This window comes from Dryobates pubescens, chromosome 5 (genome assembly GCF_014839835.1).
Source record: "Dryobates pubescens isolate bDryPub1 chromosome 5, bDryPub1.pri, whole genome shotgun sequence".
Lineage (NCBI taxonomy): Eukaryota > Metazoa > Chordata > Aves > Piciformes > Picidae > Dryobates > Dryobates pubescens.
In genome coordinates this window covers 43669878-43682389 of record NC_071616.1, presented here as the reverse complement: position 1 = coordinate 43682389, position 12512 = coordinate 43669878, and the positions used below count along the sequence as shown (strand labels likewise).

Sequence of the window (12512 nt, the reverse complement as noted above, 5' to 3'; positions counted from 1 at the left end):
TTGATCCAGTCACAGAGAGCTGCTGTTGCCATCACTACTGTGCTCCACAGAGTGACAGGAAGCAGAGATTTAAGAAAACTAACCCAGCAGGGGCTGGTATCATGTTATCCATGAAAAGAATTTACTAGTGATTTCATCCAGACAGAAGTTTGTGTTGCAGTTTCCCTTTCAGCTGAGCCTGTCATAGAATCATAGAGTCAAGAAAAGACCTCAAAGATCATCAAGTCCAACCTGTCACCCAAGACCTCATGACTACTAAACCATGGCACCAAGTGCTATGACCAAACCCCTCTTGAACACCTCCAGGGATGGGGTGGTGACATTCCAATGGCAAATTACTATTTCTGTGAAGAACCTTCTCCTCACCTCGAGCCCAAACTTCCCCTGGTGCAGCTTGAGACTGTGTCCTCTTGTTCTGGTGCTGGTTGCCTGGGAGAAGAGACCAACCCCCACCTGGCTACAACCTCCCTTCAGGGAGTTGTAGACAGCAAGAAGGTCTCCCCTGAGCCTCCTCTATCCAGGCTAAACAATCCCAGCTTCCTCAGCCTCTCCTCCTCTGAAGATATGTTGAGGAGACCATACAGAAAGAAAATTAGATGCTTCAAGCAATTTTTCAATAGCCATCTAGATTTGGGGGATAAAACTGCCTAACAAACTTCAATGCTTGATGTATGTTCCACACTATTGTAAAGCTACCTCAGATCCCTCCCTTAGAAATTGCATCTAACTGAAGCTTCCTTCAGAACACTCCTGTGGGAGAACTTGAGGTGCATTATGGTTTTAACTCCATCATTCCCTGAGGCTACCAAAAGTTACTGGCCTTCCAGTACCTGAAGGGGGCGCTACAAGAAAACTGGGGAGGGACTTTTTAGGGCGTCAGGGAGTGATAGGAGTAATGGGAATGGAAAAAACAACTAGAAATGGGTAGACTGGATGTTAGGAAGAAGTTCTTCCCCATGAGGGTGGTGAGACACTGGAACAGGTTGCCCAGGGAGGTGGTGGAAGCCTCATCCCTGGAGGTTTTGAAGGCCAGGCTCTAAGCAAGCTGATGTAGTGTGAGTTGTCCCTGCCCATGGGAGAGGGGCTGGAACTAGATGATCCTTGAGGTCCCTTCCAACCCTAACAGTTCTATGATTCTCCTGTGTGCTGCTAAGCTCTAAAGAGCACAGCAGAAGTGCAGCTGACAGGGTGTGCCAGACTTGCTGTATGAAGTTCTTCCAGCTAAACAGTTACTAGAGATTGTTTTAACTTGGACAAACGTCTAGGCTCCTCCCTGATAGAAAGCCAACAAAACTTTGCATAGTTTATATTCCTGCAGCCTCCCCACCCTTCATAGGTTGTTTTTTCCTTCCAAGTTACATAAAAACTTCAATGTAGGTAGGCTGGAGGAAAAACACTGTCTTGTAAATGCAGAACAATTGTTTGGGGTAGCATACACACACACACACAGACACGACACCAGAGGGTTGTTTTTACTGCTACAGTTTGATATTACACCAGGGAGGGACAAAATTAGTGCAGAATTCCTTCCCTCTGTGTTTTCTATGTGGCATACTACTTGAATGTTTGTGACAGTGGTGGGGATAAACTGGGGGATACAGGCTAATCACAGCAGAAGATCAAGCATCAGTTCTGATCTGTTCTTCTATTTAACTTGCTTTAAAAAAAGATTGTTTACAGATTAAAGTCTCAAACTGAAAATATTTAGAGACTGGGGCTGCATGAGTCATCTTCTTCCTTGTGAAGGCAATAATAAATCCTGCCTAATGACAGTGAAGCTTGATGTGACATTCCAATCAGCTCAGCAATTCCTGACATGCTGCTCTGCACTGAAAACTATTTGTTAGCACAGCCTTCAAAGCCTGAAAGTAGGATGAAAACAAAAGATTTGGCTACTAGAGCCTGGAGTGCTATAAAAGGTAAGAGTTTAATCTGACACCTATCTACTGTGAGAGTCTGTAAACATGCCAGGCACTGGTCAAACAGAAAGTACTTCTGGTTTTCTTCATTAGCTTAATAATAATAATAATAATAATAATAATAATAATAATAATAATAATAATAATAATAATAATAATAATAATAATAATAATAATAATAAAAAACCAGGTTGGAAGAGACCTTCAAGATCATCGCGTCCAACCCCTCAACCAATCCAACACCACCTAACCAACTAACCCATGGCACCAAGCACCCCATCAAGTCTCCTCCTGAACACCTCCAATGATGGTGACTCCACCACCTCCCCAGGCAGCCCATCCCAATGGGCACTCTCTCTGTATAGAACTTCTTCCTAACATCCAACCTAAACCTCCCCTGGCGCAGCCTGAGACTGTGTCCTCTTGTTCTGGTACTGGCTGCCTGGGAGAAGAGACCAACCTCTGCCTGTCTACAACCTCCCTTCAGGTAGTTGTAGAGAGAATAAGGTCACCCCTGAGTCTCCTCCTCTCCAGGCTAAGCAACCCCAGCTCCCTCAGCCTCTCCTCACAGGGCTGTGTTCCAAGCCCCTCCCCAGCTTTGTTGCCCTTCTCTGGACTCGTTCCAGCAAGTCAACCTCCTTCCTAAACCGAGAGGCCCAGAACTGGACACAGGACTCGAGGTGTGGCCTAACCAGTGCAGTGTACAGGGGCAGAATGACCTCCCTGCTCCTGCTGGCCACGCTGTTCTTGATGCAGGCCAGGATGCTATTGGCCCTCAGCTGATACAACTACTAAGAGTAGAGCTACACAGCAGTTGGCAGAAGAACAGCAAGCTAGAAAACCATCCAGATGTTTTCTGCCCAGTAGGATTCAGGTTCAGCAATCCATAATGCAGTGAGTCAAGGTATTATAAATACCACTTACTAGCACCATGAAAAACTCAGCAAGCTGCTCAAAATGAACCCTGCCTCAAAGCAAAACAGACTGGGCTTAACTGTTATGGTACAAGGAGGAAACTTCCCACCAAAGCTAGCAATAAGGGGATACTCAGCCAGGGCTTCTGTGCACAGTTGGTATACTTCAACTTGAAGGACTAGTTACCATGCCATATGGTTTAGTGTATCCTTACTTGCAGCTTTACATCACAGGGAAGATAGCACCAAACCCTGCTACAATCCTCACTTGGATCAAGAACAAACAAACTGCTTCCAAAGACTGCACAACATTCAAGCATTTTAACCTGGCATCAAACTCGATGCAAGCATCTGCTGTGTTCTGGGCAGATTACTGCTCTGAAATATGCTGAAGGAAGCTACTGCCAGCTCTTGAGGCATACAAACCCTACCCAGCCCAAGGAATTCTGATGAAGGAATAAAGCACTACAGAGCCACCATTCCCTTCTGAACACGGGAGGGTGGAGTCAGCAATCTAACAGTAATTCACAGCAATTTTTGAAGGAGTTTTTAGGGTGTCAGGTAAGGACAGGACTAGGGGGAATGGAACAAAATTGAATGATAGGAAGAAATTCTTCCCCATGAGGGTGGTGAGACACTGGCACAGGTTGCCCAGGGAGGTGGTGGAAGCCACATCCCTGGAGGTTTTTGCAGCCAGGCTGGATGTGGCTGTGAGCAACCTGATCCAGTGTGAGGTGTCCCAGCCCATGGCAGGGAGGTTGGAACTAGGTGATCCTTGAGGTCCCTTCCAACCCTAACAATTCTATGATTCTATGGTTCTATGCTTCCAAGGAAAAGGCTACAAATTTCAACCAAGAATAAGTTTATAAAGCTTCTTCTCTGAACGGGGCATGATACAGCTTCCAACACACAGCTCTGCAACCAATATTTCTACACTTCAGACTTATTGCACCCTATTAATTACAGCAAAATTACATCTGACTAAATAAAGAGATTTGATGCCATACTCTTCCCATAATTTTCTATGGTTTTGCTTGGCTTAGGATTTATCCTTTCTTGTTTTTCAAGATAGTCTCATCTGGTACTTGGAAATCTTTCCAAGGAGTCCATATGTACTTGAGGTGGAAGGAAAAGCAACTCCAAAAGCTCAATTTTGAATAAAACTGCAGGCCACATTAGTAACACAAATTCCCTAGACAGACACATCATTTTCACATCATTAGTCACAGAATAGTTTAGGTCAAAGGGGACCTCCAAAGGACATCTAGTCCAAGCCTCCTGCACTCAGCAGGGACATCCTCCACTAGATCAGGTTGACCCTGACCATGAATAGCTCCAGGGATGAGGTCTCAACTCCCTCCATGGGCAACGTGTTCCAAAGAACTTGTTCCTAACATCCAATCTAAATCTAATCTGCTTTTATTTCAAACCATTGTCCCTCACCCTGTCACTGCAGGCCTTTGCAAACAGTCCCTCTGCAGCCTTCTTGTAGACCCCTTCAGGTACTGACAGGCTGCTATTAGATCTCCTTGGATCTTTCTCTTCTCCAGGTTGAACAACTCCAGCTCCCTCAGCTTGTCCTCATAGAGATTTTCACAGCCCTCCCCTGGACCTGGTAAATGAGGTCCAAGCTCTTCCTCTTCTAAGGTGATGTATAATAATTAACTGTTAAGTTTTGTCAATTCTATTCTGGAAAAAGAAAAAAAGAAAAAGAAGAAGAAGAAGAAAAAGAAAAAGAAGAAGAAAAAGAAGAAGAAGAAAAAGAAGAAAAAAAAAGAAAAAGAAAAAGAAAAAAAAAGAAAAAGAAAAAGAAAAAGAAAAAGAAAAAGAAAAAGAAAAAGAAAAAGAAAAAGAAAAAGAAAAAGAAAAAGAAAAAGAAAAAGAAAAAGAAAAAGAAAAAGAAAAAGAAAAAGAAAAAGAAAAAGAAAAAGAAAAAAGAGAAAGAAAAAAGAGAAAGAAAAGAGAGTGTGGGAAGGGGAACCAAATCAATAAGCAGCAGACACATATCATCAGCACTTTCTGCCCTGTGCTCAGCACTGGTTAGGCCACACCTTGAGTCCTGTGCCCAGTTCTGGGCTCCTCAATTTAAGAAGGACATTGAGACACTTGAATGTGTCCAGAGAAGGGCAACAAAGCTGGGGAGGGATCTGGAGCACAGCCCTGTGAGGAGAGGCTGAGGGAGCTGGGGTTGCTTAGCCTGGAGAAAAGGAGGCTCAAGAGAGACCTTCTTGCTCTCTACAACTGCCTGAAGGGAGGTTGTAGCCAGGTGGGGATTGGTCTCTTCTCCCAGGCAACCAGCACCAGAACAAGAAGACACAGTCTCAAGCTGTGCCAGGGGAGGTTTAGGCTGGATGTGAGGAAGAAATTCTTCCCAGCAAGAGAGATTGACCATTGGAATGTGCTGCCCAGGGAGGTGGTGGAGTCACCATCACTGGAGGTGTTTAAGAAGAGCCTGGCTGAGGCACTTGGTGCCATGGTTTAGTTGATGTGATGGTGTTGGGTGATAGGTTGGACTGGATGATCTCAAAGGTCTCTTCCAACCTGGTTAATTCTGTATCAAAATATTTCCTGTATGCAAATCAGACCCAATAGCGTGCTGGGAGGATGCAGAGGACCACACATACATTCCATCCCCACTTTAGGAGCAGAAAAAAACCCACCACGCTCATCTTAGGCTGGATGCTTGCAAATGCACAATTCTGTGTCTTTGCTATAAGGAGACTCCCTCCTACACAAACTCCTTGTGAAAGAGGAGAGGTTATATTAGGCTGAGCATCTCAGAGTCAGCAGGGATCAGAGCATCAACATATATGAAGGGGAGTGTTCTGAATATTATCAAGAAATATAGCCTACCCACCATGGAACTCCATCATTTCCCTTCTTCTATTTCAAGAGACACAAAATGATCAATGGTGAAGAAGAGAAGGTTAATTAGGCTGAAGCTCCTCTGAAAATCAGTAAGAAATACCATATAAAATAAAATACAACTTAAAAAATGCACTAGAAAATAAACAAATCAACAGAAAATAAAATTGTAAAAAGCAATACAAAAGAAAATTAAGAAATTAATCAATTGCAATAGAAAATAAAATTTTTAAAAATCAATATAAAAGAAAATAAATAATAGAAAAATCAATGAAAATAAAGTTAAAAATTAAAAATTAATATAAAATAAAATTTAAATATAAAAGAAAGTAAAAAAATAAAAAATCAGTTTAAATTAAAAATATTAAAAATCAATATAAAAGAAAGTAGAAAAAAATTAAAATCAATACAAAGTAAAAAATTAATCAATACAAAGTAAAAAATTTTAAAAATCACTATAAAATCAAATGAAAATTTCAAAATAAAATATTAAAAAACCAATATAAAATAAAATAAAAATTTCAAAATAAAATATTTTAAAAATATAAAATCAAATAAAAAATTCAAAATAAAATATTAAAAAACAATATAAAATAAAAAATTCAAAATAAAATATTAAAAAACAATATAAAATAAAAAATTCAAAATAAAATATTAAAAAAAAATATAAAATAAAAAAATTCAAAATAAAATATTTAAAAAATCAATATAAAATCAAATAAAAATTCAAAATATAAAAAATCAATATAAAATCAAATAAAAAATTAAATACAATATAAAAAATCAAAATAAAAGAAAAGAAAAAATAAAAATAAAATATAAAAAAATCAATATAAAATCAAATCAAATAAAAAATTCAAAATAAAATATAGCAAGGACTCAAATAAAAGCTAAAATAAAACTAAAATAAAATATAAAATATAAAAAAAATATATAAAGGAAAATATAAAAGAAAATGTAAAGTACTATTTTAACACCCACACCCACCCCAATCTAGGTGAAACTAAACAGAAAGGATCTGTCAGAGCATCACAGAATCATAGAATCACTCAGGTTGGAAAGGACCTCTAAAGGTCATCTAGTCCAACCCCCCTGCAGTGAGCAGGGACATCTTCTCATCCTTCTTGCCCCTGTACACTGCATTGGTTAGGCCACACCTCGAGTCCTGTGTCCAGTTCTGGGCCCCTCAGTTTAGGAAGGAGGTTGACTTGCTGGAGCGTGTCCAGAGAAGGGCAACGACGTTGGTGAGGGGCTTGGAACACAGCCCTGTGAGGAGAGACTGAGGGAGCTGGGGTTGCTTAGCCTGGAGAAGAAGAGACTCAGGGGTCACCTTATTGCTCCCTACAGCTACCTGAAGGGAGGGTGTAGAGAGGCAGAGGTTGGTCTCTTCTCCCAGGCAACCAGTACCAGAACAAGAGGACACAGTCACAGGCTGCACCAGGGGAGGCTTAGGCTGGAGGTTGGGAGGAAGTTTTACACAGAGAGAGTGATTGCCCATTGGAATGTGCTGCCCAGGGAGGTGGTGGAGTCACCATCACTGGAGGTGTTCAGGAGGAGACTTGATAGGGTGCTTGGTTCCATGGCTTAGTTGATTAGGTGGTGTTGGGGGATAGGTTGGACTTGATGATCTTGAAGGTCTCTTCCAACCTGGTGTATTGTATTGTATTGTATTGTATTCTATTGTATTCTATTCTATTCTATTCGCAAACCCAGTCAGCTTCACTGCCATTCCCAACACATATCCACAGCTCCTTCCCAAAGGTCTCCAGTATTTAACTTCTCATACCTAGCTAGGGGAATGACTTTGCTATTCTTACTGTTACAAGGACAATAAAAAGGTGGTTTTCCTCACAGCATTTTCATCACTGTACTTCACTATTTATTTTTTGTTTACTGTTAGCCTTCATGGTTTCATAAAGGTGCACTGAAGTTCAATTTTATCATGGCCAGAGATTCTTGCTCATATATTTACACCTGTAGAGCTGCATAAGCAATGGTGAAAAGCTTCAGTGAGCTGCTTTGGTTAGCTCACTACGTAGACAGAGGCTCAGTGAAGGCATGAGGAAGCCAGTCAGAAGCATCACTCCAGAGAAGGACAAAAATCAACATCTTCCACAGTAATTTTTGGCAAAACATGACCACAGAATCACAGAATGTTAGGGGTTGGAAAGGACCTCAAAAGCTCATCCAGTCCAACCCCCTGGCCAGAGCAGGATCACCTAGAGCAGGGCACAAAGGAACTCATCCAGGTGGGTTTTGAACAACTCCAGAGAAGGAGATTCCACAACACCCCTGGGCAGCCTGTTCCAGTGTTCTGTCACCCTCACAGGGAAAAAAATCGTTTCTCATGTTTCTATGGAACTTCCTATGCCTCAACTTCCAACCACTGCCCCTTGTCCTGTCATTGTACATCCCTCAGAAGAGCCTGGCTCCATCCTCCTGACACTCACCTCACCCTTCATGCATGTATAAACATTAATGAGGTAAACCCAGAGAAACAAAGGAAAAAAGGCAAAACAAAACCCAAACCAACCAAACAAAACCAACCCAAAATAACTCCAAAAACCCTCTTGTGCCAAGTGCAAATAGCTTTGTAAGCTATTCACTACCTGTCTTTTGACTTTCGAAAATGTCTGGGACATGGTCAATAAGATTAAATTTTAAAGAAGAAATCGTCAAAGAACCATGAAATGGCTCTAGGTTGGAAGGGACCTCAGAGATCATCTGCTCCAACCTCCACCACTCAAGGCCTCATTCAGTCTGACCTTGATTACCCCCCACAGAGGATGCATCCACAACCTCCCTGGGCAACCTATTCTAGAGTCTCACCACCCTCACACAAAAAAAACCCAACATGCTCTCCCCCCACCCCTACATGGTCACCTTATTTTATATCTATTATGGATTCATTGCCTTTTCTTCTGGCTTTTCTAGCACCACTCTTGACAGCTTGTACTTTTGCTTATAAGCTGAACTGCCAACATGTTCATCTAATTTGGAGGTGGCAAAGAAATGGCTATTAAAGTCATAACCTCTGAGGGAAAAAGTTGCCCTCTGAATTTTACACAACTTCAGCTTTGCAGTTGAAGCTCAAGCTCTTCAGCAGGGGGACCAGAAAGAGCAATGCAGCTAAGCTCAGGGTGTTGTGGCACGCAGGAATGAAGGTTCAAAAAGGAACCATCTGGTTCATTCAGTTCACTGCAACTGCAATGGAGTTTTAGCCCTGAAAGGTCAATGGCACTTCCATATGTACAAACTGGAATGCTTCCAATGTGCTGCAACAAATGTAAAGTATTAGCAGTTACTTCAAAAATGTAATGATAGGGTGAGGGAGGAAATAACACAGCCAGAACTGTGCACAAGCGAGAGGGAGAGGGAGAGAGAGAGAGAGAGACCACCAATGTCCTACATTTCTGAAGTGACCTTTCAAGTGCTTTCTGCTTAATTCAGAATTCTAACTAAGGCTGAGAACTATTTTAAACAATTATGCTTCAATTACATAAGACAATGCTGACTAAATTAAAACTGAGCTCTGATCCAATAGCTGTCACTAGGTCTGCAAGTGTGGAGGAGGTGATAAATATCCACTTTCAGCTCTGAATGTCGTCTTCTTTGTGTGTGTTAAATCCTCTTCTACATTAAAAAAAAAGAAAAATAAAATAAAATTAAAAAAACCCCAGTTTTCATCTTCTCTGTTCTGCCTACAGCTACCCCACCTCTGTGTTTCCCATCTGTCTACTCCTTTCTTCAACTGAGTAACTCCCAAGAGATCTCTCTTGGCTCGCCTTGCCAATCTAACTTGGCCAGTCGCCTCATCACAGCAGGCTAAAAGGTTGCAGATAACCCCCTTGGTGACTCTGCCACCATGAAAATGATCAGGGGGCTGGAACACCTCTGCTAGGAGGACAGGCTGAGGGTGTTCAGCCTGCAGAAGGCTCCAGGGAGGCCTAGTATCAGCCTTCCAGTACTGGAAGGGGGCTTACAAGAGGGCTTCAGAGGGATTGTGTACAAAGGCTTTCAGTGATAGGATGAGGGGCAATGGTTTGAAATAAAAGATGATTTAGATTGGATGTTAGGATCTAGTTCTTCACCATGAGGATGGTGAAATACTGCAACAGGTTGACCAGGAAGGTAGTTGAGACTCCTTAGAATCATAGAATTGTTAGGGTTGGAAGGGACCTCAAGGATCATCCAGGTCCAATCCCCCTGCCAGGGACATAGACACCTCACACTGGACCAAGCTGCTCAGAGCCACATCCAGCCTGGCCTTCAAAACCTCCAGGGATGAGGCTTCCAAAACCTCCCTGGACAACCTGTGCCAGTCTCTCACCACCCCCATGGTGAAGAACTTCTTCCTCACATCCAATCTGAATCTACCCATTTCTAGTTTTGCTCCATTCCCCCCAGTCCCCCTGACACCCTATCAATAACTCCATCCCTGAAGCTATTGAAAATCAGGCTTGACAAGGCTCTGAGCAACCTGACCTGGTGGAGCCAGGGGTGGTGTGGGACTAGATGACCTCTGGAGGTCCCTTCCAACCTAAACCATTCTGTGATTTTGTGTGCAAGTGTGTGATGTCTCATACCAGTAGTCGAGTGACTGGGTTTTCCATGGTATGCTTTGAAAGCTTCAGCATTATTTTAAGCAGAAAAGAAGTAAAAGAAGTTAAAATCTCACTCTTCTGAGAATTGTAGAGTACTGCTGCCTCTGACCACTAGCTTTGTTTCCAAGTAAGGTGCACACATTCCAAGGGCATCAACTGGTATGCCTAAGAACTGCAGTGTCTAAATCATCCTAGGATACAGAAGATAATCTCACACACTCATTTGGCAGATGTAGATGGGATTTCTGCCCTTCTGAAATGCTGCCTGGAGGAAGGGATGGAAACCTAAAACTGAACTCAGTGCCTCCAGGCAGCTGAACTACCTGAAGGGAGGCTGTAGCCAGAACAAGAGGACACTGTCTCAAGCTGTGCCAGGGGAAGTTTAGGCTGGAGGTGAGGAGAAAGTTCTTCACAGAGAGTTGTTAGCCATTGGAATGTGCTGCCCAGGGAGGTGGTGGAGTCACCATCACTGGAGGTGCTCACAAAAGGATTGGATGTGGCACTTGGAGCCATGGTTTAGTTGTCAGGAGGTGTTAGGTATCAGGTAATAGGTTGGACTTGATGATCTCTGAGGTCTTTTTCAACATGGTTGATTCCATGATTCCATGTGCTGCACCTTTAGCAGCCTCTGTTGATGCCCCCTTGCTGATTCTATGATACTATGAATTCTACTCTGTTTGAAAACAGGGATTAAGCTATAGGCAATGGGGGTTCCCCCCACCTGGCTACAACCTCCCTTCAGGGAGTTATAGACAGCAATAAGGTCTCCCCTGATCCTCCTCTTCTCCAGGCTAAGCAACCCCAGCTCCCTCAGCCTCTCCTCACAGGGCTTGTGTTCCAAGCCCTCACCAACTTTGTTGCTCTTCTCTGGACACGCTCCAGCAAGCCAACATCCTTCCTGAACTGAGGGGCCCACAACTGGACACAGGACTCAAGGTGTGGCCTCTACAGACCCAACATCACCTCTACATCCAAAGCTGCAGCACCTTTCCTCCACAGACTCAAACTGTCTTGGGGGGTGAGGGGTGTGGTAATATAATTCCTTTCCACTTCTCTCTCCCTTTTCTCTCTCTCCCTCTCTATTTTCTCTCTCTCCCCTTCGGATCCATCCACTTTATTTGTGTATTAAACAGCTTCGAGGGCTGTTGATATTTTGGCCTTTTTTGTGCCTCTAATTTCATAACATGGGAATATTCAAAAGAACTGAGGCTCTTTCCCTCTCTGGACTGAGACAGAGAGTTAGTGCTCTTATCTCAAGGTTAGGCTGATATGGTCCTCCCAGCTGAGCAGAGCAGAGAGCAGCCTCAACAGTCAGAAAGGAAAGAAAGGAATGAAGTGGGATGTGAGATATTGCGAGGGGTACATCTCACATCCAGCCAATGAAATTCATTTAGAATACTCTCTTGTTTTCCTTTTTACACCCAACTGTGGATTTGTTTATATTTCTCCCCTCTTCCGCTCGAAAATCTGCAGCTGACTTTTAAAAGCATAGCCTCAAACTGCCACATCTCTGCAGCTATGCTGTGAGAGACCATCTAATTCTGTTTAAATGATGACTCCACCAGTTCAATTTATTATGTGGCAGCAATATTAACAGCCTTGAGCACCTAGTTTCTCAAGCTTTAAGACTGAAGTGCCATAATTCTTTGCTTCCATTATTAAGCTTCCAGTCCCCCAGCTCCCTGTGGCTACAGATAACATCCAATCAGTTAAGCAAAGGTAAACCAAACCAGGTAACCAGATGTCAAAAAAATCTTTCAGCTTACCTGACAAGCAGATGTATGTTAGGTATTCACCCTGACCCCCAGTAGCTAGGAAAGGAATCTTTTTTTTTGTTCTTCTTTTCACTTGGACAGCTCCCAGCATCCGTTCATCATGTGGGGCAAAAATTTCTTTGCTGATTGCAGATTTGGCGTTCATGGTAGATCAGAGGTCCAGCAGGCTGTTGCCCTCTGAAAATCAAATGATGGAAAAAGAAAATACATTAGAAACTCCTAGGTTATGTAAAGTCCAGTTAACTTAGGCTGGCATTGGCAGCTCTGACCTTCAACAAAACAAGAAGTTGTTTTTTTTAATGATTTGGAAGAATTTCTAAGATACTTTCATGCTCTCAGAGGCAGAATTTTCAGAGGATCTAAGAGCCTTCACTGAAGCTGTTCTCCATGCTTCTTAAACGCTGTTAAACTAGCTTGGCTCATATGAGGCAGAAG

General features: G+C 42.6%; 1 protein-coding gene across 1 annotated transcript in view; it reads right to left on the bottom strand.

The window, feature by feature from the left end:
* Positions 1 to 12250, bottom strand: part of STXBP6 (syntaxin binding protein 6) — a 61734-nt gene extending 49484 nt beyond the window's left edge. Inside the window, exon 1 of the mRNA XM_009911701.2 lies at positions 12069 to 12250. Coding sequence (XP_009910003.1) covers positions 12069 to 12222 — 154 coding nt within the window. The 5' untranslated portion in view covers positions 12223 to 12250. The remainder of the gene's footprint in view (positions 1 to 12068) is intronic.
* Positions 12251 to 12512: the final 262 nt, after the last annotated feature.